This window comes from Mastomys coucha, unplaced genomic scaffold, assembly GCF_008632895.1.
Source record: "Mastomys coucha isolate ucsf_1 unplaced genomic scaffold, UCSF_Mcou_1 pScaffold6, whole genome shotgun sequence".
In the NCBI taxonomy this organism is placed as follows: Eukaryota; Metazoa; Chordata; class Mammalia; order Rodentia; family Muridae; genus Mastomys; species Mastomys coucha.
In genome coordinates, this window is record NW_022196912.1 from 127,246,700 (window position 1) to 127,270,547 (window position 23,848).

Here is a 23,848-nt window from a genome sequence, read left to right on the forward strand (position 1 = left end):
TCATGTAGCAGAATGATACTGTTTTTGCATCCATTCTGTTAGCCTGATTCTTTTTATTGGGGAATTGAGTCCATTGATGTTGAGAGATATTAATACTAGTGATTGTTATTTCCTGGTATTTTGATGTTAGTCTCTCTGTCTCTCTCTCTGTCTCTGTCTGTCTGTCTGTCTGTCTGTCTGTCTGTCTCTGTCTCTGTCTCTCTCTCTCTTTGTCTCTCTCTCTCTCTCTCCTTTCCTTGTTTTTGCTGATATGGAATTATTTATTTCCTGTGTTTTCTTGGATGTATTTTCCTTCTTGAATTTTTGGTAGGGTTGTGTTTATGGATAGATATTGTCTGTATTTGGTTTTGTCTTGAAATATCTTATTTCCTCCATCTTTAGTGATTGAGAGTTTTGTCGGGTGTAATAATTTTGGCTGACCCCTGTGGTTTTTTTAAGAGGTTGCAAGATATCTGTCCAGACCCTTCTAGCTTTTAGAGTCTCTTTTGAGAAGTCAGGTATAATTCTGATAGGTCTGCCTTTGTATGTTACCTGGCCTTTCTCCCTTGCTGCTTTTAATGTTCTGTGTTTGTTCTGTAGATTTCGTGTTTTGATTATTATATGGCAGGAGAATTTTCTTTTTTGGTCTAGTCTATTTGTGTTCTATAAGCTTTATGTATGTTTATAGACATCTCTTTCTTTAGGTTGGGAATATTTTCTTCTAAGAGTTTGTTGAGAATTTTTTTTCTGTTCCTTGGAGCTGGGACCTTCACCTTCTTCTAGTCCTTTTATTTTTAGTCTAGGACTTTTCATGATATTCCAGATTTCCTAGATGTTTGTGTCAGAAATTTTTTATATTTAACATTTTGACTTATATATCAATTTCTTCTATTGTATCTTTTACATCTGAGATTCTCTCTTCCATCTCCTGTGTTCTGTGATGATGCCTTCATCTGCTGTTCCTGCTCTCTTCTCTAGGTTTTCCATTTCCAGGATCTCCTCAGTTTGTGTTTTCTCTATTGCTTCTCTTTCCACTTTCAAGTCTTGCACAATTTTATTTATTTCCTTCACCTGCTTCATTATATTTTCCTCTATTTCTTTAAGGGTTTTATTTGCTTCATTTTTAAAGGCCTCTATTATCTTCATATGATTAGATTTAAGGCCATTTTCTTGTGCTTCTGGGGTGGTAGGGTGTCCAGAGCTTGCTATAGTAGGATAGATGGGTTCTTGTGGTACCACATTACCCTGGCTTTTGTTGATTGTGTTCTTATACTAGCATTTATCCATCTGGTTGCCCTTAGTATTGGCAAGTCTGATAGTCCCTAGTGGCAGCTGGCTTCCAGGGATGCAGGCAGAGCTGTGGCCTGGAAATAAGTGCAGCGAGGACAAGGCAGAACTTTCTGCTGCTGGGTTTACCCAGAGGGTAGGAAATCGGGGTGACAGGGCAGACCTCACAGCTGTTGGATTTTCCAAGAGGGGCTGGCAGGCAGAGAATTATGACAAGGGGTCTCACCTGGTAGTCCCTGATGGCTGATGTTCTCTGAGATTGCAGGTAGAGATATGGGCCAAAAGGTGGACCTCATGGCTTCTGGGCTTGCTTGGGGGATCTAACAGGCAGGGGCTTCAGGCTCAGGTATCTCAGCATGAGACATCTTTAAAGTACATGGAAGCTCAAGAAAGAGAAAGTCCAGTATGCAAACTAAGGAAAAGAGCTTATGCCAAAGGGCTTTCCTGAGAAACAGATCACAGCATAGTTTCTCACTAAAGCAGTTGTGGACAGAGATGCAGGGTGCAGGCAAGACTATAGACCATATGGCCATGGGAGGCAGGTAGGTGTCTGAATATGGATATGAATGCAGATGCAGACAGGTGCAGAGTTTGAAAACCTAGGAAAGAGAACAGGAACTATATATATATATATGTAAACATCACCAACAGAATACAAGACATCAAAGAGAGAATCTTAGGCATAGAAGCTATGATAGAAGAAATTGATGCATCAGTCAAAGAAAATGCTAGATCTAAAAAATATATAACACAAAACATCCAGGAAATTTGGCACAGTATCAAAGGACAAAACCTAAGAATAATAGGAATAGAAGAATGAGAAGATTCCCAGCTCAAAGGACCAGAAATCATCTTCAACAAAATCATAGAAGAAAATTTCCCTAACCTATAGAAAGATGCAATAAAATGTACAAGAAGCTTAGAGAATGTTAAACAGATTGAACTAGAAAAGAAAATTCTCCTACAACATAATAATGAAAACACTAAACACACAAAACAAAGGAAAATATTAAAAGCTACAAGGGAAAAAGGCCAAGTGACATATAAAGGCAAACTTGTCAGAATTGTACCTGACTTCTCAACAGAGACTCTAAAAGCTAGAAGGGCCTGGGCATTTGTCTTGAAGACCTTAAGAGACCACAGGTGTCAGCCTTGACTACCATAGCCAAAAAAACTTTCAAGTACCATAGATGGAGAAAGCAAGATATTCTATGACCAAACCAAATTTAAACAATATCTTTCCACTAAGCCACCCTACAGGGATACTAGAAGGAAAACTCCAACACAAGGAGACTAACTATACCCAAGAAAACACAAGAAATAAATTTCACACAATTGAACTAATAGAATAGAATCATACACACACACATACACACAACACACATACAGACACACAATACATACCACTACCACCATCATCAATATAACAGGAACTAACCATCATTGCTCATTAATATTGCTCAATATCAGTGGACTCAATTTCCCAATAAAAAGACATAGGTTCACAGAGTGGATTCTTAAACAGGATCCATCATTCAGATGTATATAAGAAACACATCTCAGCAACAAAGATAAACATTACCTCAGAGAAAGGGTTGGAAAAAGGATTTCCAAGCAAATGAACCCAAGAAACAACATGGAGTGGCCATTCTAATATCTAACAAAATGGACTTTCAACCAAAAGCAATCAAAAGAGATGGGTTCTTCTTCACACTTCATACTCATCAAAGGGAAAAAAGCACCAAGATAACTTCCCAATTCTGAACATCTATACTCCAAATGCAAGGACACCCATATTCATAAAGTCAACATTACTAAAGCTTAAAGTACACATAGAATTCATTGTATTAATAGCAGGAGACTTCAACATTCCACTCTCACCAATGGACAGGTTAGCCAGACAGAAACTAAACAGAAAAATAATGAAACTAACAGACATTATCAATCAGATGGATCTAACATATCTACAGAACACTTCACTCAAACACAAAAGAATATATCTTTTTCTCAGCACTTCATGGGACATTATCCAAACCTGACCATGTAGTTGGTTTCAAAGCAAGCTTTAACAGATACAGATACAAGAAAATTGAAATAACTCATGTCTTATCAGACCACCATGAATTGTCTGTGGGAATGGTATCAACTCATGGGTTTACAGGAGTCCAGGGGCCCTAAGTGTGTCACATGATTCCACTGGGTAGATTTCTGTAGTGGAGTGGTCCAGGATAATCTGACACTCCTGAATCAAGGGGAGGGGAGGGGAGACATGGGAGGCATGTCCTACTTGCAGGTTATGAGCTCACATGACAGAGCTGGGTATGTGCTCCATGAGTTTTGGCTCTTTATACTTGACAATGACCATGAACATCATGGTGTAGTTTTCATAATGAATTTTAGATTTATAAAAGTTGCGATGAACCAAACAGCACAGACTCTTAGGAGAGGTTATGGAGTTTGGACCTTGGATTTTGGTATCCCATGTTTTCTCTGACACCCAGTGGCTTATTAATCAGCTCTACTTCAAACACAAAGCCAGAAAAAAACATAGGAGCCATTACTTGGGGACATCAGGGATGGTGATAGTTATTCTTCTAGATTGCTTTCTCTTGAAGTTTGGAATGGGCAGTCTCAGGGCAGTTGTGAAGTCAGTGCCTCTTGTAGCCCACAGCTCCCTTAAGGTTGCTAGTGATTCATTCTCTCTCATTTATCTATTCACACACAGCTCTCTGATTCTTCTTTGCCCTTTGTGTCCTGGAACCAGTGTAAAAAAACCAAATGGACAGGTGAGAAAGAGAGTAGTGTCAGAAGTGATGCCAGGGAATAAAGAGGTCACTGACATATTGCAAAAAGAGGTGGTATAGATGCTGGTTTGAAAGTGTTGGAGCCTCAGGGAGTAAGCAACACCTGCAGTTTAAAAGTTAGTCAGATCTCTAGGCCAGTGGGCCTATGGAATTTAATTTCTGGTGGGTTTAATTTGTGATGGGTTGCCATAACAGATGAGTACTTTGAAAATACCACATTGACCTGTGGTGCATGTACACAACAGGAGTTTAAGGGACAATGGTTTAAAGTTTGTGGCTTCCATGAAAGCCTATAGGGAGAGTGGACAATGCTCTGGGGAGAGTGGGTTCTTGGGGTGGTGGTGGTCACTGGAGTCTTGCTGTGTGACTTGGCAAGTGATAGTTGCTGCTGTACCACAGCGAGAAAAAGAATCTCCTTAGAGAATCAAGCAGAGAAGAGATCTGGCATGCGTATAGTGGGCATTGGAGGCTATAAGGAAGGTATGCCTATGATATCAACCTGGGGGTATTCTAGAAGCCTCACAGATGACCCTTCCTGGAGTTAACTACATGCTAAAATCTGGGGTCAGCATAGTATTCTCACAGGGAAGGTGGGGCAAGAGTTCTGCTGCACTTAGGGTAATCAGTTGGCTTCAAAGAAGTGAGGTTATCATGATGCCCATCATGGGATTCTGGATGCTTGAGAAGAACAAGGGCTGTGCTATGTGCACCCCAAGAGCAGGTACAGGCAGGAGTAGAAAAGTTGGGGTTGGAATTTGCCTTAGTTAGTGTTGCCATTGCTGTGATGACACATAATGACCAAAAGCAAGTTGGAGAAGAAAGGATTTATTTACCTTACATTTTCCAGATTGTGATCCATCACTGAAGGAAGCCAGGACTGGAATTCAGGTAGGGCAGGAACCTGGAGGCAGAAACTGATGCAGAGACCCTGTAGAGTGCGGCTTACTGCCTTGCTTCCATGGCTTGTTCAGTCTATTTTTTTTTATAGGACTCAGGACCAACACCCCAGGGATAGCACCACCCACAGCAGGGTGGGCTCCCAAATTAATAAGTTATTAAAAAAATGCTCTACATGCTTGCTTTCAGCCCAATCTTATGGAGGCATTTTTTTTCTCATTTTTTGAGGTCCCTCCTCCCAGACAATGTTAGCTTGTGTCACGTTTTCATACAAGGTTCTAGCACAGGGTTAGAGTCAATGTCCCAGGTCTCCATTAAGACTTGTCTTTATGACTTTCATAGGAAGCTTTGTGGGCCTTGAAAGACCTGTGCCTGGTTGGCTCTGCAGTGTAGGGTGGGTGGAGTGAACACTGAGGAGAGTGGACAATGCAGTCTGCAGGGTCTAGGTGCAATGAGGGCACAGGTTGCTATAGCTGTGGGAAACTGAGGGCAAGGCAGCTGTCTGGGTAGACTGAGGAAAGCAAGCGGCATCTGCTGAGAGGGCAAAGAGGAACAGAGAAGATAAAGGGAAGAAGGAATGTTCAGAGTATGTGCAGGAAACTGGATACCTAGAAGGATGGGATAGTTCAATGGACAGAGGCAAGTTGTTCTTTATCATGGCAACTTTAAGTGCCTTAGCTGGGACAGCTTCATTTTCCTCCATTTTCATCTCTGGTGCTACCTTTCATGTTCTGTGGCCTCTTGCTCCATCCTCACAGCAAGCAACACAGCCTCCGGCTTTGATATCACATCCTATGGTATCATGTCTCCTACAGTCTGTCATGAGGACTCTTGCGAGCACACTCAGGGGTACCTGTGTCCTTTATCTCAAGGCCTTTCAGTCAATATCATCTGGTTTTTGTCCATACTAGGCCCCAGGTTGATAAGTTCAAGATCTAGGACAAGTATACCCCTGAGGGCCATGGTTCAAGCACTTTGGATGTCTTAAATAGGAAATGTGAAGTTGACCCCAAGGCCAGCATATGGACTGTGAGACCACAGTGCACTGAGCTGTGAGTATAGATGCTAATAGGATCTAAGTTCAATCAAGGGAGATAGTGAGAGGAATAGCCAGAATGGTGAAGGGAAGGTGTCGCCTCCTAAATGTACCCTCCCTCCTGCTCTCCACACAGTAGAGGATAGAGTAAGGGAGTAGGAGAATCTAACTGACATTGAGATCCTTCCCATCACTCTATGTTATCATCTGCTGATGTACAACATGAATCTGGGTGTTGACTGATGCCTTGGTCTACTTGGGTGCCTACAAAAATATACTTTGAACCAAGTGAATCAAAAATAACAGAAATGTATTCCTCATCATTCCGAGTCTGAAGGCCTAAGAAAAAAGTTCTAGCAGTTTCCACACCCTACAGGACTCCTTTCCACATCTATGGACAGCTTTGTTTCACTGTATCTGGGTGAACGATCTTTCTGGTTTGCTTAACAAGGACACTAATCCCAATTATGAGGACTCTTTGTGCTCTCCTTACCTTCTGACACGTTGATCTAAGGATATCAGTATGAATTTAGGGGATAGACCCAATCCACAGCAGGTAACAGGAGGGTGTCATTTACCACATGCTTCCTAGTACCAACTTTTTCTCTGAGTTCCTTTCATTGACCCATCTCAGTTTAAGTAGGTGTGTACTGTTAATGTTTGTGATGGAGGAAGTCGAAGTTCAGGGATTCAAGGTCTTGTATAGGTAGTAAGATGAGGTGCCAAAACAAACTAGGAATTTGCATGTTGAATATTCCCTTTCTTAGTCACTGTTCCATTACTATGAAGAGACACCATGGTCACAACAATTCTTATAGAAGAAAGCATTTAATTGAGGTTTGCTAACAGTTTCAGAGGTTAGTTCATTATCATCATGGTGGGGAGCACGGTGGCATGCAGGTAGACATAGTGCTGGAGAAATAACCTGGAATTCTGAAGAGACACAGAGACACAGAGAGACAGAGAGACACTGGTCCTGACATGAGCTTTTGAAACTTGAAAGCCTACTTGTGCTCCAGTGACACACACTTCCTACAAGGACACACCTTGTAATCCTTCTGATCCTGACAAAGAGTTCCACTCCCTGGTGACTAAGCATTCAAGTATATGTGCCTGTGGGGGCCATCCTAATTCAAATGACCACAGTCTCCATTCCTGCCACCTAAGGCTCTGGTGTAAATTTGTGTGCATCTGAGTAGGTATGCACGTGCACTCATGTGCATCTGCCTGTGTTAGCATGCATGTGTGTACATTGTGTTTGAGGTACTGGGATGTGAACATGTGTATGTGTGTGTGTATATGTGTATGGGTATGTGAGAAGTCAACTGTGAGTTTAAGGTGGGAGGAGAGTGTCTTAGTTCACTGAATAATTTGCTTCAGTGTGACTCTGATACCCCTCCCTAGTGGTTTCTCCACTGTTTGCCTCTGATCTCATGTGCTTTGAGTTTATTTAGACCACAGAAACAAACAGAGGAACAAACAAACAACCAAATAAGGAGGAGGCAGGTGGGGTGAACCACAGCATGCTTATGGGATGATGGGGGCTTGTAGGGAGGCAGGGACAATGATGAATAGGGCTGGAGCAGCAGAACCCCTGCTTTACCTATAGCCAAGGACACCAAGCATTTTGAGTTTGGGAGGCTAGGTGGAGAGTGGGTATTGAGAGGAGGACCTGGAGTTTCTCTCTGAATAGAAGGTATCTTCTTAGTTGGCTTCATGTTGAGGGAAAGCTCTTTTCTCCGTAGTTACAGGATTCTTCTGTCCTGGTCTATTTCACCTGCCAGAGAGCCTTGAGGTCATATAGAGGCTGTTGTCTGAGAAACAGGGCAAGTCCCTGGAGCTACATAGGGCCCAGAAGCTGAACAGTGACCATGGCCTCACAATTACTGGTGCATCCCTCAGCCCCCCCAATTACTGGTGCATCCCCTAGCCACTCCAGAAGTACCGGTGGGTTTCAGAATGCCCCTGGAAGAGCATCTTATGTGTGCCCAGGAAGGGTTCAGAAGGAGGTGGTAGGAGGCCCACCTTGATGAAGGTGACGAAGCCACTGTAGAGCAGTGTAAGCAGGAAAAGGGCCACGAAGGTGCACAGTGTGGGCCACAGGCCGTTCTCCTCCTCTAGGTCCATGTAGCTGTCGCTTTGCTCATCCCTGATGCACGAGTGTGGGATGGTGTCGACTCTGCCTGGGGAAGAACTAGTGCTCATGAGAAGGTCTCCACCTTACAGCAGGACCATTCCTTATTAACCTGGGCTTCTAAACACTGAACCTGAAGGTATAGCTTTCACATCCAGTGGCAATGTTTTGATCATATGACCTCCTCCCACTAGTACTAACCACTTCCAGTCCCAAGTGCTTACTAACCACTTTGCCCCACAGAATCCTACCCCCAGCCCCTGACCCAGCCTGCTGGGTCTTAGAGTCCCACACATAGATTGGTCTGCATGGGATTGGAAGATCTGAATCCAAACCTGATGTGAATCTATGCTTCTGCCACCTGGATGGTGCAGGAGATGGGTTACTACTTAAGAAGACCCAGAAAGAGCAGCTAGACCAGGTAGGTCTTCTCAGAAAGATATGTCATGAAAAAGGCAGAGAAGGGGGAGTAACATTCTAAGAAAAAATAGTGTTCATGGTGCACACACTGGGAAAGAGTACTACTCCAGAGTCAGAAGGAACCTGAGCCTTTGCAAGTGGGGGAGAGATTGAAAGCATCCTAGACATAGCAACCTAATCCTAAAGGTAACAGGAGGGACTAGTAGTTGTTTAAGACAGCTCTATCATAGCTAAACATGCATATGAAAATCCCAGATGGAGACTGAAGTATGGTCCGAGGTCAGAAAGGGTAGTGGCTTATGTACAGACCTAGGGAAATACATTTCCACTGAAAGCACATCTCAACTCAAGGCATGAAAGTCCAAGGCAGGTGGGAAGAATTACAGAAAACACCATGGGTCCCAGGGCTGCCTGGGTATCCATTGCATGAGTGCCGTTTGAAGCTGGAGTCATTGTGAAGTCTGGGGATGGGTTGACCTAAAGTCACTTCACCATATCAAAGTGAAACCATGTGACTATTGTAGACCACTGAATCTTTGCATGATAAGAAACACTTGGCAGTCTCTTCTACCTATAGTTTCCAGTTTCAATTACCTATGGTTGGAGAATAAGACATTGGAAAGCCTACTTGGAAGCTCATAACTGTTTGTAACTTCAATTCCAGGGGGTCTGACACTCTCACACCAATATACACATATACACACACACATACACACACACATATATGTATATACATGAACATCTATCTATTCACCTATGTATGCATCTCTCTCTCTCTCTCTCTCTCTCTCTCTCTTTCTCTCTCTCTCTCTCTCTCTCTCAGATTTAAGCTTTATGACTAGTCCTGGCTGATATTTTATAACTTTTTGAGTATATTTTAAACAAGAAATTCTCTGATTCTAAATTACACACACTTTGAAACTGTGTGATAGGCTCTTGCTTTGCCTGGAATGTCAGCCTTCTCTTTGTCTAGGCTTCAAGCTGTCTATGAGCCTGTCTGTCAATCAGGATCCACCTCAGCCACAGACTGATGGTTGAAGTGACACATGGCTTGGGAACACTCATGGTTTCAGGCATCCACAAGAGGCCTTGGGGCAGGTCCCATAGAGATAAGAGAGGTTTGTGTTTGTTCATTTAATTTATTATTGATCATTTCTCACTGTAATTTACAGAAGTGCTTCTCTACAGTGTACTGAGAAGTGGAAAAGCAACCTTCCTTGCTACATGCAGTATGAAGCAACTTAACACAGAGGCAAATAAGATAACCAGACAGTAGGCATGATGACCATTCAGCATAGAAAGGTCTCAGGCAAGGGCAGGACCATCAGGTCTCCTGGGAGGACCATCTGATTCAGGCAGGAGGTGGTAACATCCTAGAATCATGGGAAAAACTCAGATAAGTGATAAATAGTGGCACGTGGCTGGGAGAGAGGTTTATCTAGTAGCAGAAGCAGCTTTGAGAAGACTTGCCAATGGTGGGATGTTGGGATCCTCTTACACCCTGCAGAGCTCTGGGACTTCTTATAGCAAGGGAAACTATGAATGCTTTCCCAACCTTTCACATACCCCAGGTCTGATTCCATGTACTGGTTTTGTCTTGGTTATCAATCATTTTGTATCTTGTGATTACTGATTGTATGCTAGGCATTGTATATACATAGATTGTAGAGTCTGGGGGTGAAATACAAGTGCATATCCTCTCATCCACTAGGCATGGAAGGCCTGCTTGTTTTTGGAACTGGGAACTGAGCTGTGCTGGAGCTGGGGGCATCATAGTTGACTTCTGGCTCTAGGTGCTTTGGGATAACCCTTATATTCAGCAGGCCTTGAGCTGGTACAAGCTGGATCACTGTGCTCTGCCCACACTGTGCTCTGCCCACACCATGCTCTGCCCACACTGTGCTCTGCCCACACCGTGCTCTGCCCACACTGTGCTCTGCCCACGTGTTCCTTGCTTAGCAGTGTCCTATGTGGGAGGTTAGATGAGTGGTGATTGGCTCAGAATTTGGGACTCTTCTGTGTTCTCATCCCTCTTGGCAACTAAGGTGTTTATTAAAAATTTGGCTGATTTCTTTGTGATTACAGATGTCCCACTGCTCTGTCTATCTGTGCCGAGGATGGGATAAAACAGTCACGTCCTCTCACCTGGGAATTTAGTCTCTCTGAGCTTTGCTGATCCCTCTCTAGTAGTTTTAAATAAAATTGTGTCGTTAAAAGTTTACTTGGTATTTTCCTTTCACCATGGCCTATATGCCTAATCAAGTGTTCTTCCACATCTATGTAGAAACAGTATGTTTAAGAGAGTGCCTTGGCAACAGGGTGATGGATGGGTGGGAGTGGCAGAACTGGCATCATAGAGACAAGGGGAGAGTCAGGAGGTGCTAGTTGACAGAACTAAGAACATTACTGTTCTCAGGAGTTGGGGTGATGGAGAAGTGTTATGTGGGACTCAGGTGGATGTATCTACCTCGAGACATGTGAAACATGGAGTAGGGGGAGGTCAACAGGCAGGACAAGGGGAAGCAGAGGGTGATGGGCAGATAGAGAGGCAGGTGGGAACAACCTAATGAAGATAACTACAGAGCATGTCCAGGCTTCCTAAGCATGCTACATGAGTGTGAGCAAAGGGTATTCATGCTGGTATGATTCTAGCTCTGAGGAGTGACCTGTGAAAATCTGTAGAGAGATCCTGAGGGAGTCAAGTAAGAGAAAACTTTGGTGTCCTTTGAGGAAGCCATGCCACAAGGGAAAAGAAAAGGCCAATTTGGGGCAAGTGTAGGCCAGGCTCCTTTCAGCACTAATGAGGCACCACATGAGGGGAGCGGATCCAGCCTTCCCCACCTGGCAGGAGGTAGGCCATGAGAAGCAGTGGAGTTCTAGCCTCTGCTCTCAGTCAGTACAGTGCAGCCAGAAACAGGCATAATCTCTGGAGGACTTTCTCACTGGATCCTGAGGCATTCCAAAGATCCCCGGGAATAGACAGCAGACCAAGGTTTCAAAACCTGGAGCCAAGGCTGGTATACTATCAGCTTGGTCCAGGCATGGCCTCATGTGATTGCTACAGTCCCACTAGATCCTTCCCTCAATTTTGTGTACCTGGGTGTGGAGGTCATAGACATACTGTGGCATTTCCTGGGTCTAAGTGGGGAAGTGTGGCTGATTTGAGCCTAGGCTCTTAAGGTCATTTGGAGGACAGGACTCACCTAAAATTGATATGCTGGGGCACACATCTTAACTGGATATGATGATGCCCAAGGATGCCCCCCACAGCCTGTTTCATCCCCACAACACTCATACTTAGGGCCCCTCAGGTGAAGCCTGTCTGATATTTCAACCCCAAGCTTGTGTCAAGCTTATAGCAGCCCTTTGTGCTATAGGCTCTCCAGCAGACAAGAGAAAGAACTGAGGCAGAGGCCTCCTTGTCTCAGGTCTAAGGTATCAGAGAAGCTAGCATCTTTTAAGGTATGAGATAGTATGTTTCCAGTTGTGGTAGTTATTGTTTATTCCCTGCTAGGGGTAATAGGAACTCCCGCTCCCAAGTCTGAGCTGGAATGCGGATGCACTCTCATCTACACAGATGCTTCCACAGGCCTTTCCCAAGCATTTCTAATCAGGCAAGCAGTGGGAAAAGCTGCCATTATGAGTTTCACCCAACCCAGTGTTATACATAGCAAACCATAGAAAATGGACAGTAAAAGGGGCAGTTGTTTCACAAAACATTGATAGGAAGAGCATGACTGAGAGCAGCTGTAGTCAGTGATGTTTCCACCTGCCTTCCAGCCCTATAGTGGCTGGGTTGATAGAAAAAAGAAAAACAGTGACTCATTAAGAGTTAAACCATAGGAAGCACTGTGTGCAGGTGGAAAAAGACACTCCCTGAGTCCAAAGTTTGTTTAATGGAAGCCCCAGTGGCAGAGCTGGGCAATATCTGCATAAATTATTGTCTAGGGAGGCCCTCAAGGAGCCACAAGCCACAAAAGTTATCACCACTGATTTTACTTGCATGCCAGAAGTAGATGGTAAATTCCTACTGCTAAAGACTTCACAAACTGGCTGTAAGACATAGAGAACGCTGGCTAAGACTGAAGTGGAAGCTTCCTGCTGGCTGGTTTTTGTTTGTTTGTTTCTTTGTTTGTGTTTTGCAGTGCTGGGAGATGTTATATAGGCTGTTGCCAACATTCTCTCATGAACATGGACTTTGAGTGCTACACTAATTGTCTTGCTATGTAAGATGCGCATACTGGCATAATAGTGGTACAGCAGTTATGGGTATAACCAACTTCTTTTCTATTGGATTTAAGTTCTGCTCTGCAGTACAGAAAAGCCATAGGCTCCAGTAGAGAAGTAACTGCTATTGTTTGTTAAATGGATGTCATGGACTTGTAAAATTGGATTGCAGGCATTTACATTTATGTCCACAGCTTTCAACTTTACTTATGGAGGGACGCTTCATCTCACAGTGAGCAGAAGCGGTTATTGGGGAAATTCACACTTAGCCAAGCTGCTGATAATAAGTGACTGTTTCTGTGGAACAATGGCCCTAGAAAATAAATAAACTCTATATTACTTTCTTCAGGGTTCAGTAAACACCATAAAGGAGAAGACTGAAAAAAAATGTAAGGGTTGTAGAAAGGGTGAAGGGTTATGTAATTCTGTTTTCTAAACTGAAACAGAAAAGCACAGTATTCCTCTTATCTAGATAATGCAGACTTCCTCTCCTCAAACAGGAATATTTGTCTATCATAGGTACCCAGTGCTGTCCTCACTTGACACTCTTACCCAGTTGTGACTTACCACTAATCTCCAGGCTCTTGCTGGCATTAAGCTTGGTCTTCGAGGCCTCATGTTCCACCATACATGTGTAAGTGTCAAGCGAAGGGCTCAGAGCAACTGGTAGTCTCAGAACACTCCAGGTCTGGTATTTGCCCCCAGACTGGGCGGTGGGGTGTGCAGTGGCAAAGTTCGTAGAGATTATTTTACTGTGGTTGCTCAGCCATATGATGTGGATTGTATCAGGGAAGAAGCCAGATACTTCACACATAAGCCAAGATGACATCTCAGGATGGGTGGATGTGGTCAGGATGGTCACAGCAAGGTTGCTGGGTGCTATGGCCCCTGCAAAGAGAAGTGGTAAGAAGCTTATCTTGTCATGCTTGGGCTGGAGGTATCTAGAGATGTGCGAGAGGTCAGAGGAAATCCCCTTTCTCTTCTGACTACAATTATGGCTTGAACAATGTTGGGGGAAGGAGATATGGTTAGGTGGGGCACTGGACAGCCTTGGGGTGGGATGGGGAATAGGTTTGACCTAGAAAACAAGGATGCCCTTGCTTGGGTCCCAAGAGCTTGATGAAGAAAGGCCTGTGCTGGAGGCATTGCTTCTCCTGGTCACTGTCTAGCTCCTAGGGATGCCCAGTGCCTCCTGAACAGACCCATGTTTTGTTTCTGTGTGGCTTTTTGTTAGTATAGTTTTCTTTGGTTCCCTATCTATTCTCTATGTCCTCTATTCTGTATTCTGAAGACAAGGCCAATCCTAGGCATTCTATATTCCAACCTAGCTAGGCTGTGTGTGTGTGTGTGTGTGTGTGTGTGTGTGTGTGTGTGTGTGTGTGTGTGTGTGTGTGTGTGTGTGTGTGTGTATGTGTGCATCCGTGTTTATTTGTGCGTGTGTGTATGCTTGGGTTAGGAGGCATTGTCAGTGAATTGGTGGAGATGGTGAAACGGGATTCGTTCTTCTCTTGTACTTATGGGTCTATAGCCATCTTGAAGCTGTGGAGACTTTTCTAACTTGTCCCATGGAACCCTCAGATCCTGCTTTAGCCTGAAAGGTGAGGAAATCTGCCTTCCTCTTCTGAGAGTTCCACTGGTCTTGGATGTCCTAAGGGAGCCATTCTTTCTATTAATATTCCTTCCTCATGCAGTTCCTAGCTCTTGATCTAGCAGAGACCAGGTCCACCCTCTTGGAAGTTCTTAGATGTCATAGCTTTCTCAGTGTTCATGGACATTTTTTTAAAACTCACATCTGCATTTCCAGGCTTACACAGACACTGAGCCATAGATCTAACAGTAGTCCCAGGGTCAGCTATAACACAAGAATTGGATGTGTGATTTATAAGTATTTCTGTAAATCCACATATCCCTTTATTCTGGAGATCTGGGTTTGTTCTCAATGCACTATAGGCTGACACAAAAACTCAGGCTTGGGAGAATCATTAACTGTGAACTTCTCCAAACAGAACTTCTAGTTAAGACTTTTTTCTTGAGGTTGCTGATGGGTAAGGGTAAGACTTACCAGTTAGGAACTGATACAGTGAGACAGTATAGTTAGGAGGAGGTAGGGGCACCATGTGGGGTAGGATAAATCCTCGAGTTTAGATGTGATGGTCTCCACCCCTTTAATGATATCCTTATGCATCCCAGAGATGTCCTGTTGTCTGGTCACATGCCTACAGAATCCATGAGGACCTCACAGTTTGGCTCAGATACAGAGAGCTCAGGTCCTATGGGCCAGGTAGGTCCTTGCACTTGTCCTTCCTCTGTTTAGCATTAGTTCAAAAAGGAATGATGGCTTCACAGAGTTAGGTGGTGGCATTTGTTAGTGCCTGGATACAGGACCTGGCTTGCAGTAGGTACAGAAGTCATTTTAGTAACTCTTTCTTCCGAGGATGTACATTGAGAGCTCAGAGAAAAAGTCATGGAAGGTTTCCAGGAGGAGGAGGTGTAAGGTTGAGCAGATGAGTTGGTATGAGGTACATTGGACTTCTTACCTTCTACATCCCTTATGGAGGCAGTAGCCTTGGTGGCTTCTGTGGAGTGATCCTTTGCCTGGAGAGTTGGAGTGGCTTTCTGGGAGGACTGAGAATTCCATGACTCTGGATTCAGAGAAGATGGACAAAAGTTGATGGTGTGTGTGGGGGTCTTGCTTCAGTCAATCTTTGGGAGTTTGCTGAGTGTGGGTATTGTGGGTATGGGAAGACCCTTCTGCATGGTCCAGGGATACTCACCAGGCCTCTTGAAAGCTTTTTCTTTCTCTTTGGGTGTGCTATTTATGGTGCAAGTGTGGTTGAGGCTCAGTTCTGAGGCTGGCATAGAGACCTGGAGGCTCATTATATAATTGTTGTCTTTCTGTTTATAGGGGAAGACATTTTCAACTATATTCTGTTTCTTTGGCTTCCAGCTGATATTCAATGGCTGTGCTCCAATTACCAAACAGCCCAGGTTTACATCTGCATTTTCCTCTGGGGCTTTGCACTCCGAGAGGAGGAACATGTCAGGATCCTTGTTAGGAGCTGCAAGACAGGTAGTGAAGATAGTTCTGAGGACATGGCACTAGGGACAAAGGAGAGGTCTGGACAGTATCACTTTTCTTGCCAGATTCATTAAAATGATTCAGTTCCATGTAGACAGGGGAGAAGGGCTTTGAAGCCCTATGGCCAGTCTGAGGAGCCTGTCTCTCTGTCACAATCATCTTTTTCTGAAACCCCCTCAAGCTTCTTGGGAAGAGACCTATCTCCTACTTTTCTAAGCACCAATGACAGTCACCCCCCTTTATGGATATAATTCTTCTGTGACTGACAGGAACAGCCAGCCATTTGTATTCTCATAGCCCCTCGAGCAGCTTGGAGCACTTGAGCAGAGTAGCTTGACTCCTTTTTCCCAAGCCATGCTTTGGTTCTGTCTGGGCTACTCTTCCTTCTCAGGTTCTGGGATATCAGATATTTTCAGGGTCCCATTCTACAGTATTCCACAGACAAGCAAAGGATATAGGTGTAGACCTGTGACCCCTCACAGACTTGCTTGCTAAAACCAACATTCATGTGGGGATGTCACAGTTCATCTCCCAATTCCAGAGTCACATCTGTACCCTATACCCTATACCAACATCTATGTTAGTTCCTTTGGGCTGCTGGGGCAAAGTGGCACATTGGCAGTTTGAGCAGCAGAACTCTGTTCTTTCCCAGTTCTAGAGGCCAGAAGTATGGACTACAGCAAGCTGGTGTTCCCTTTGCCACAGGGAGAATGTATCACAGACTTCTAGCTCTGAGATCATAGTGGGTAGAATCTAGTGGAGATGAATCAGGGTGCTGAATCAGGGTGGGCAGGAAATCCAGTAGGACTGGGTTCTTAAAACATGGCAATAGGTACAAAGGATGTACAGTGACTGGCATGTTGGTGCCAGGAGACAAAGGTTGGTCAAATGCTATGGCTTCAGAGCTAGAAGTCTGTGTCACATTCTCCCTGTGGCATAGGGGACACCAGCTTGCTGTAGTCCATACTTCTGGCCTCTAGAACTGGGAAAGAACAGAGTTCTGCTGCTCAAACTGCCAATGCGCCACTTTGTCCCATCATCCCAGGGTAACTAAAACAGATTTTGGTATGAGAGGTAGGGTATTGAGGTAAATGACTAAAATATATCTGGAATTTGGTGATGGGCCCTATCTTCTCTACAGTGGTTTCCCAATAGATGCTTCCTGCTCTCTGCATTCTGTAGCTACCCACTAGAATCCCAGCTCAGAAAGGGACCATCACCAAGGTGCTACCCCCCACACTTATTTAAAGACACTCTTTAGGACCCTGGCATCTACACAGTTCCCTCCCACGGTCTGATGTTCTCTCTCATGCCCTGCTCCCAGGTCCACCTCTCAATGTAGCTGCTCAGCCCAGACCTTACATGTCCATGGACTCTTCTAGCTGTCCACATGATGAACAAGAGAGTACCTAGTATGTCCCTCACCTTGTATTTGCCGTGCTTCCTTCTCTGAACTCAAGTCCATGACCTGACTCCCTCTCCTTTCTGTTCTTGCTGGGGGTAGGCCTTTATTTGTCCTTCTCGAGTGACTAGAGCATCTTTATCCCATTTCTTCATACAGTCATACAGCAGTTTTATAGACAAAGAATTTGAGTTATTGACTAATGTCTATGGCTTGTCATGTTGCAGGAGGGATACAAACATCCTAGAAATCTCAGCCAACTCCCCAAAGGCACACCCCACATACCACAAAGGTTTGGAAAAAGACCCAAAGTATCGTACTAGCTGGAAGCAACACCAGCCCAAGATGGTGGGCTTGGGGGACAGAGCAGAGACCTAAGGCTAGAGTCTAGTTTCCAGATTCTGTTGCTTTGGGAGATCAGGCCTGGAATTTTCTCTGCCCTCCTTCCCTCCTTCTATCAGGGTAGATAAACAAGAGTGCTACCCATTGGCTGCCTGTGTTGTACTTTGCTGTCAGTGCGCGCGCTCTCTCTCTCTCTGTCTCTCTCTCTTCCTTCTTCCAGACCTCCTTCTCCTCTTTCTCCCTTAAGTACCATCAGACTGATTCATTTCCATTTCCCAAGCTCTATTTAGATAATCCTTGGAACATCAACACCACAGGAAAAGTTTGAAAACAGAACAAATTCCTTCACAATAAAGTGGGTTCACAAGTTAAAGTATTTATTTCCAAGTGACATTTGTATACAGCACAGCTGTCTGTGGTCCAGACGTTGCTTCAGGTTGCACAAGTTTACAAAAAGTCTTTGGTCAGTCTAGAAAGAAGTCCATCTCAGAGATCAAAGCTGAGGGCAACACAGGAAAGATGTGGGAATAAGTTTACTAGTCATACAAGCAGGTACCCCAGGCCCAGAGGTAGTGTTCCTGTGGGAGAGTCTCTTGGTCTCTGATGTCCTTCCATGCTGAGAGTCATTTCACCTGCAGGTGACAGAGACAGTGTGAATTGTTGTCCACTTGTAGGGAGTAGAGGTAGAGTTAGTGAGGACTGGTGACTCCCTGTCCCTGCCCTGTGTCCTTAGCCCCACAACCACACTACCTTGAACAGGGTGACAGTGGTGCTGTAGAAGAGGCTCAGGAGGAAGAGGACGATGAAGGTGGAGGCAGTGGTCCACAGGTTCTCAAAGCCTTCCTCCTCAGCATTCACCTCCCCCTCTGTGAAGGGACACACAGAGAGAGGGTCAAGCCAGGCCTTGGGGTGATTGAGCATTTGCCTGAGTATTGGGAGTGTCCTGCTGATTCTGGAGAATCTTAGCTAGTACTGACTGGTTCCCCTAATAGCTCAAGCTAGACAGAGGCACAGCAGAGGTCAAGCTGGAGGATGCACTAACTTGGAGCCTTGTCCCAGGAGCCCTGGGGCAGCAGAGCAAGCAAGACAGATGCAACATATGGACATGGGTAAAGGCAGACTGAGGAACTGTGGCATAATGATATTGGTGTGCGCTGGACTTTCTCTGACCATGTGGCACCATTGGGGCTGTTTAGACTGAGAATTTAGATCAGGTTTCCCTGTCTCCTGGGTTTTATGAATAAGAGCAGGGATACCAGAGGTTGTCCCTCCTTACTTCCTGAAGGACCCAGGCATCTCATGACTCCACTTGATCAAAGTTCCTATGTGTTGCTTGTCCTACCCCTGCCAATAATGTTGGGTATGGGACCAGGGCATTTATTGGTATCTCTGATCCCTGTAAAGATGAACCCTTGGGGATAGCTCCAAATGGATATGAATATGAAGAATGTCTAGGATGTAAGCCCAAAGAGTCAGTGTTATTGGGTGGTAACTCCTTACAAAGGCCCCTTGCTGGTGTGTGTGTATGTGTGTGTATGTGTGTGTGTGTGTGTGTGTGTGTGTGTGTGTGTGTTAGAGAGAGAGAGAGAGAAAGAGAGAGAGAGAGAGAGAGAGAGAGAGAGAGAGAGAGAGAGAGAGAGAGAGAGAGAGAGAGAGAGAGAGAGGGCTTCTTTTGGACAATTGCATTATGTTTTCTGCATTCTGGACTGGGGATCAGGGTGGGTGTGAGAGGGTTAGGCACTTTCATGTTGGTCTTCTGAGATGTTCTATTAATGGAGACACAGCCAAGGCTAACTTGCTGTCATGCGTGGTTAGTGGAGTATCTTCTGCCCCATGGTGTTGAGACAGAAAGGCACACTTTGTTCCTGGGGCTATCTCCCCCAACCACAGAGTGGGCTCCTGAGGAGTATCAGTGACCCAGCCTAGTGTAGGCTCTCTGAGCCCTGGAGATTATGGCCCTGGCCTAAGTATAGGTGTATCTGTGTGCCATGCCTGTCCTCGTGTTAGTGTGCACATGTAAAGATGTTTCTGTGCATGTGTGTGTATGCATGTCTTTGTGTCTATGTAGTTCAATTGCCCATATTTGCCTATAGTTGTTTCTGTGTACACATAACCATGTGTATTGGTACCTATTTCTGTGTGTGGTTGTGTGTCTATGCCTATTTGTCTCTGAAGGCATTTGTAAGTCCACGCATGCATACATGCATGAACTCATGCTAATACGTGTGTACCTTTGTCTGTATGTCCATGAATACACATTCGTGCATGTGTCTACACATGTATACTTCTATATCTATGTATAAATGCATGTGTATCTATATGTGTGCCTGAATGCTGCCTGCACCAGGGTAGGCAAGCTTTCAGCCATATATCTAGAAATAGCTGGAGGAATTGCATGCTCACACTCTGTTGTAAGCCTTTCTGAGTTTATACATGAGGTGGTAACTGGCAAGGTAGAGGAAGGGCCAAGGTGGAGGCAAGTATGCAGGGTGTGTGCAGAGCAAGCAAACACAACAGTTGCCCCAGCAGACACAAGCATTGTATAATCAAAACCAGTAATGTTTGAATGGATTTTTTTTATTTCTAATTTTTATAAAATGCAACATCTCACTCTGACATGGTTAGTTTGCATACACAGAGCAACGGGACTCCCCAGGGCCTGCCTGGTTGAGCACTAGCATGGTCAATAGCAGGTGCCACCTGTGTCTGACATGATCAGGGAGACATTGTACAGTGTGGGTTTACCAGTGGACTTGTCCACGGTCCTCTCGGTCACCATGTGTGGCAGGGCCTCGTGGCCTACAACACAGGTATAGGTCTCTCCGGAGTTCCATTCCTCCTCTGTCACAGTCAGGATGCTGTGGGCAAAGTAGAAGCCTGGGGCCCCGGGCTCTGGCATCGGGGCACTGGTCACATACTTCTCTAAGGGTAAGGGTTGCCCTCTCTGAAGCCACTGCACAAAGATGTCTGCAGGAGAGAAGCCCTTCACCAGGCAGGTGACTGTGGCCGCCTCCCTCAGGTTCAGTTGCTCACGGGCTGGTGGCAGCAGGTACACAGCAGGTGGATGTTTGGCCACCTCTGTAAGGGAAGATAGTGGTGAGGATAGGATGGAAGGGGACTTGCCCTCCCTCTGAGGTACAGGAAGGGAGGGAAGGATAGAGGAGATACCTACCATTGGGTTTTGAGATGATTTTCTTCTGTGGTGAAGGCAGGTCCCTGTGAGTCACAGTACACACAAATTCCTTCCTGTTATTCCAGTCTTCCACACAAACACTAGCCTCACCCACAGCACTGAAGGTGCCATTGGGGTGGCTTTCCATGATTTTAATGTTGGTTTCCAGTGGTTCACCACTTTTGGAAGCCCAGGAGATATTCAGGGTGTCATAGGTTGCCAGGTTTGTGACCAGACAAGACAGTTTAGCAGACTTGGTGAGGAAGATGCTGGCAAAGGAGGGGGGGATGGGGAAGGCTAGGATGTCTGTGGATGGACCTGTAGCCAAGAGAACACTGTGTCAGGTTGTGACGTATCTAGTTGTGAAGTTGGAAAAAAGCTTAGTCTCCATTCCCCCAAACCTGCTTAGGGGAAGATGCTGGTCCCTCCAGCTGATTCTCACCCCCCTGTTGCCTACTGCTCATCTTTGCTCTTGGCCACTCTTGGGAGCCAAGACCCAAGGAGCAAATGACCATGTCTCGGTGGTATTAACCATAACTTTAGGAGGGCTTCCCTAATCTGGGGGGGGGGGCGCTAGGAGTTGGGCTTAGCCCAGGCCACTCACTGGCAGCACACGTGGAAGACACGTTCTTCCAGAAGGTGAGACCCCTGTGATCCACACGGCAGGTGTACACACTCAGGTTCAGCCAGTCACTTTCAGAGATGGTCAGTGTGCTTATGACCTTGTAGGTTTGGGGTCTGGATCCTTTGTCCTCGATAGTCACTGGATCTGTGGTGAAGCCAGATTTCACAGGCTTCCCATCCTGTAGCCAGGATACTGTGATCTGTTTGGGACTGAAGTTTGTGGCCTCGCAGATGAGTTTGGATTTGCGTGGTGCAGGGCCAGAGAAGGCATCACGTGGTGGAATGAACACACTTACATTGGGGTTCATCTCTGTGACAACTGGAATGAAAGGTCAAAGTGTGAGCTCAGCTTGGCCTAAGCCCTAGCCCACTGCACCCTCTGGGCCATGCCTGGGCCTGTGCCCTCTTCTGGGGGAGGGGGTTGGTTCTTACCTGGAATAGGCACGTGCAGATCTTGGTTTTTGCTGCCGTGGTGGATTTTGCATACCAGGTATTCATCTGAACCTTCAAGGACATTCTTGGGAGATAGCAACACCTGCGAGGTAGCTATGTACTTGTCCCCTGTCCTCAGTGTTGGGAAGGTTCTGACACCCTGGCTGACTTCGGTCTTGTTCTGGTAGTTCCAGGAGAAGGAAATGGAGCTGGGCAGGAAATCTCGGGCCAGGCAGCCCATGGCCACCAAATTCTCACCAGACAGAGGGCTCTCGCAGGAGACGAGGGGGAAGACAGTTGGGGAAGACTGACTCTCTGAGGACCAGAGAGGGATAAAAGAGAAATGGAGGGGTAAGAATCCGTCTTCTTGCCTCCTGTCAGACAGGAGATCTCTCTATATTCTGCTGCCTCCTTGCTGCTGCTCTTAAGGCAGGCAGGGCTAGATATGGTGGTAGGTGAGCCTGGTCTACAGGACAAAGCTTCAGCAGGGCTACAGAGCTACCTTGTAGCCACAGAAACGTGACTTAGGAAGCCTTCACAGACAGGAGAGATGCCTCTAGAGTAGGTGGATCTGGCCCTTCAGCCATCATCAGCCAACTCCAGGGGCGTGAACACCTGCTTTCAGGGACAGGCCTAGATCCTGGTTTCTCAGGAAGCCTTGGGCCTGCCCTGCTTTGCTTCCCTCTGAGACAATGGTTGAGAGGACTGTTCTCATTCCAAAGCAATAGGTGGGTGGTGGTGGTGGAGGGGACCAGGCTTCTGTATCAGCACACAAAGCTTGGGTTTACACACCAGACAGGTGTGTAGGGTAGAAAGAAGGTGGGTTATGATGGGGGTGAGGGAGGACTCATGGAATCATCTTGAAACTCCACCGTAGCACACGGTATACCCAGAACAAGGTCCTAGCCTAACTGATCCAGGCCTGGTGAAACTCATTCAGTTCATCCCAGCTCTATTCATTCAATCTCAGACCTCAGGCTAGTTAAGTTAGCTGTTAAATTATCCCTGTTGATTTTAACTCAGTTTAGACCTTGTCAGCCCAGGCTCCAGCTCAGGCCAGGTTAGTTCAGCTATGTGCAAGCAGGCTAGCCTAGCTCAACCCAGCTCATCCTTCCTCATTTAAGTTCAACTCAGCTATGCCAGCCCAGCAGCAGGCCAGCTCAGCACATCTAAGTCCAACCAGTCCAGCTTCAGTCTGGCTCATTTAAATCCTGATAATTCCCAATTTATCCCAGCTCAATTTAGCACAATTCAGGTAGTCCATTCTTAGCTCAACCCAGTTTATCCCAGCTGTACTCAGTTCAGCTTAACTCACATTCCCCAAGCCAGCTCAGCCTTGTTCATGGTAGCTCATCCAAGTCCAGCTTATCCCAGCTCATCCCAAACCATCTCAACCAAGCCCTACTCAGCCTAACTCATCTGAGCTTAGTTCAACCTAGCACATCCCATCAGCTAGCCCAGTTCAGTCCAGATCATCCTACACCAGCTCATTCAGCATAACTCAGTCTAGCACATCTGTGTCCAGCACAGCCCCGCTCATTCAAGCTTAGCTTATCAGCTAGCCCAGCTCATTCTAACAGACTCACATAATCCATGTAAGCTAGCCCAGTTCAGCTGAGCTCATCCCAGCCCACCTCACTACAGCTCATTTGAGTACAACTGACCCCAGCTCAATCTAGCTCACTTAGTCTAATTCATCCCATTGTACTCAGCCAGCTCTATTCACTCTTGCTCAGCTGACACCAGCTAAGCTGACTCCAACTCAGATCTTTCCAGCTCAGCTCACCCAGCTCAGATTAGCACAATTCATTTCAGCTCAGCTCACCCCAGCTCAGCTCAACTCACCCCAGCTAATCCAGCTCAGCTCACTCAGCCCAGCTCACTCTGTTTAGCTCACCCCAACTCACCCCAGCCCAGCTCAGCTCAGCTCAGCTCAGCTCACCCAGCTCAGCTCACCCTAGTCCAGCTCACCCAGCTCAGCTCAGCTCACCCAGCTCAGCTCACCCTAGCCTA

The 23,848-nt window shown here is 45.7% G+C and overlaps 3 gene segments (V, D, J or C); all 3 read right to left on the bottom strand.

The window, feature by feature from the left end:
• LOC116080189 overlaps positions 1-23,848 on the bottom strand; it is a 1,139,691-nt gene that overhangs the window by 85,956 nt on the left and 1,029,887 nt on the right.
• LOC116080190 overlaps positions 7,428-23,848 on the bottom strand; it is a 607,419-nt gene continuing 590,998 nt past the window's right edge. The window contains 5 exon segments of the C gene segment in view: positions 7,428-7,780; positions 8,029-8,186; positions 13,352-13,672; positions 15,322-15,426; positions 15,559-15,843. Coding sequence covers positions 7,772-7,780; positions 8,029-8,186; positions 13,352-13,672; positions 15,322-15,426; positions 15,559-15,843 — 878 coding nt within the window.
• LOC116080186 overlaps positions 17,964-23,848 on the bottom strand; it is a 1,015,034-nt gene continuing 1,009,149 nt past the window's right edge. The window contains 6 exon segments of the C gene segment in view: positions 17,964-18,239; positions 18,358-18,473; positions 20,353-20,685; positions 20,780-21,097; positions 21,384-21,722; positions 21,836-22,150. Of these exon segments, the coding sequence occupies positions 18,231-18,239; positions 18,358-18,473; positions 20,353-20,685; positions 20,780-21,097; positions 21,384-21,722; positions 21,836-22,150 (1,430 nt within the window).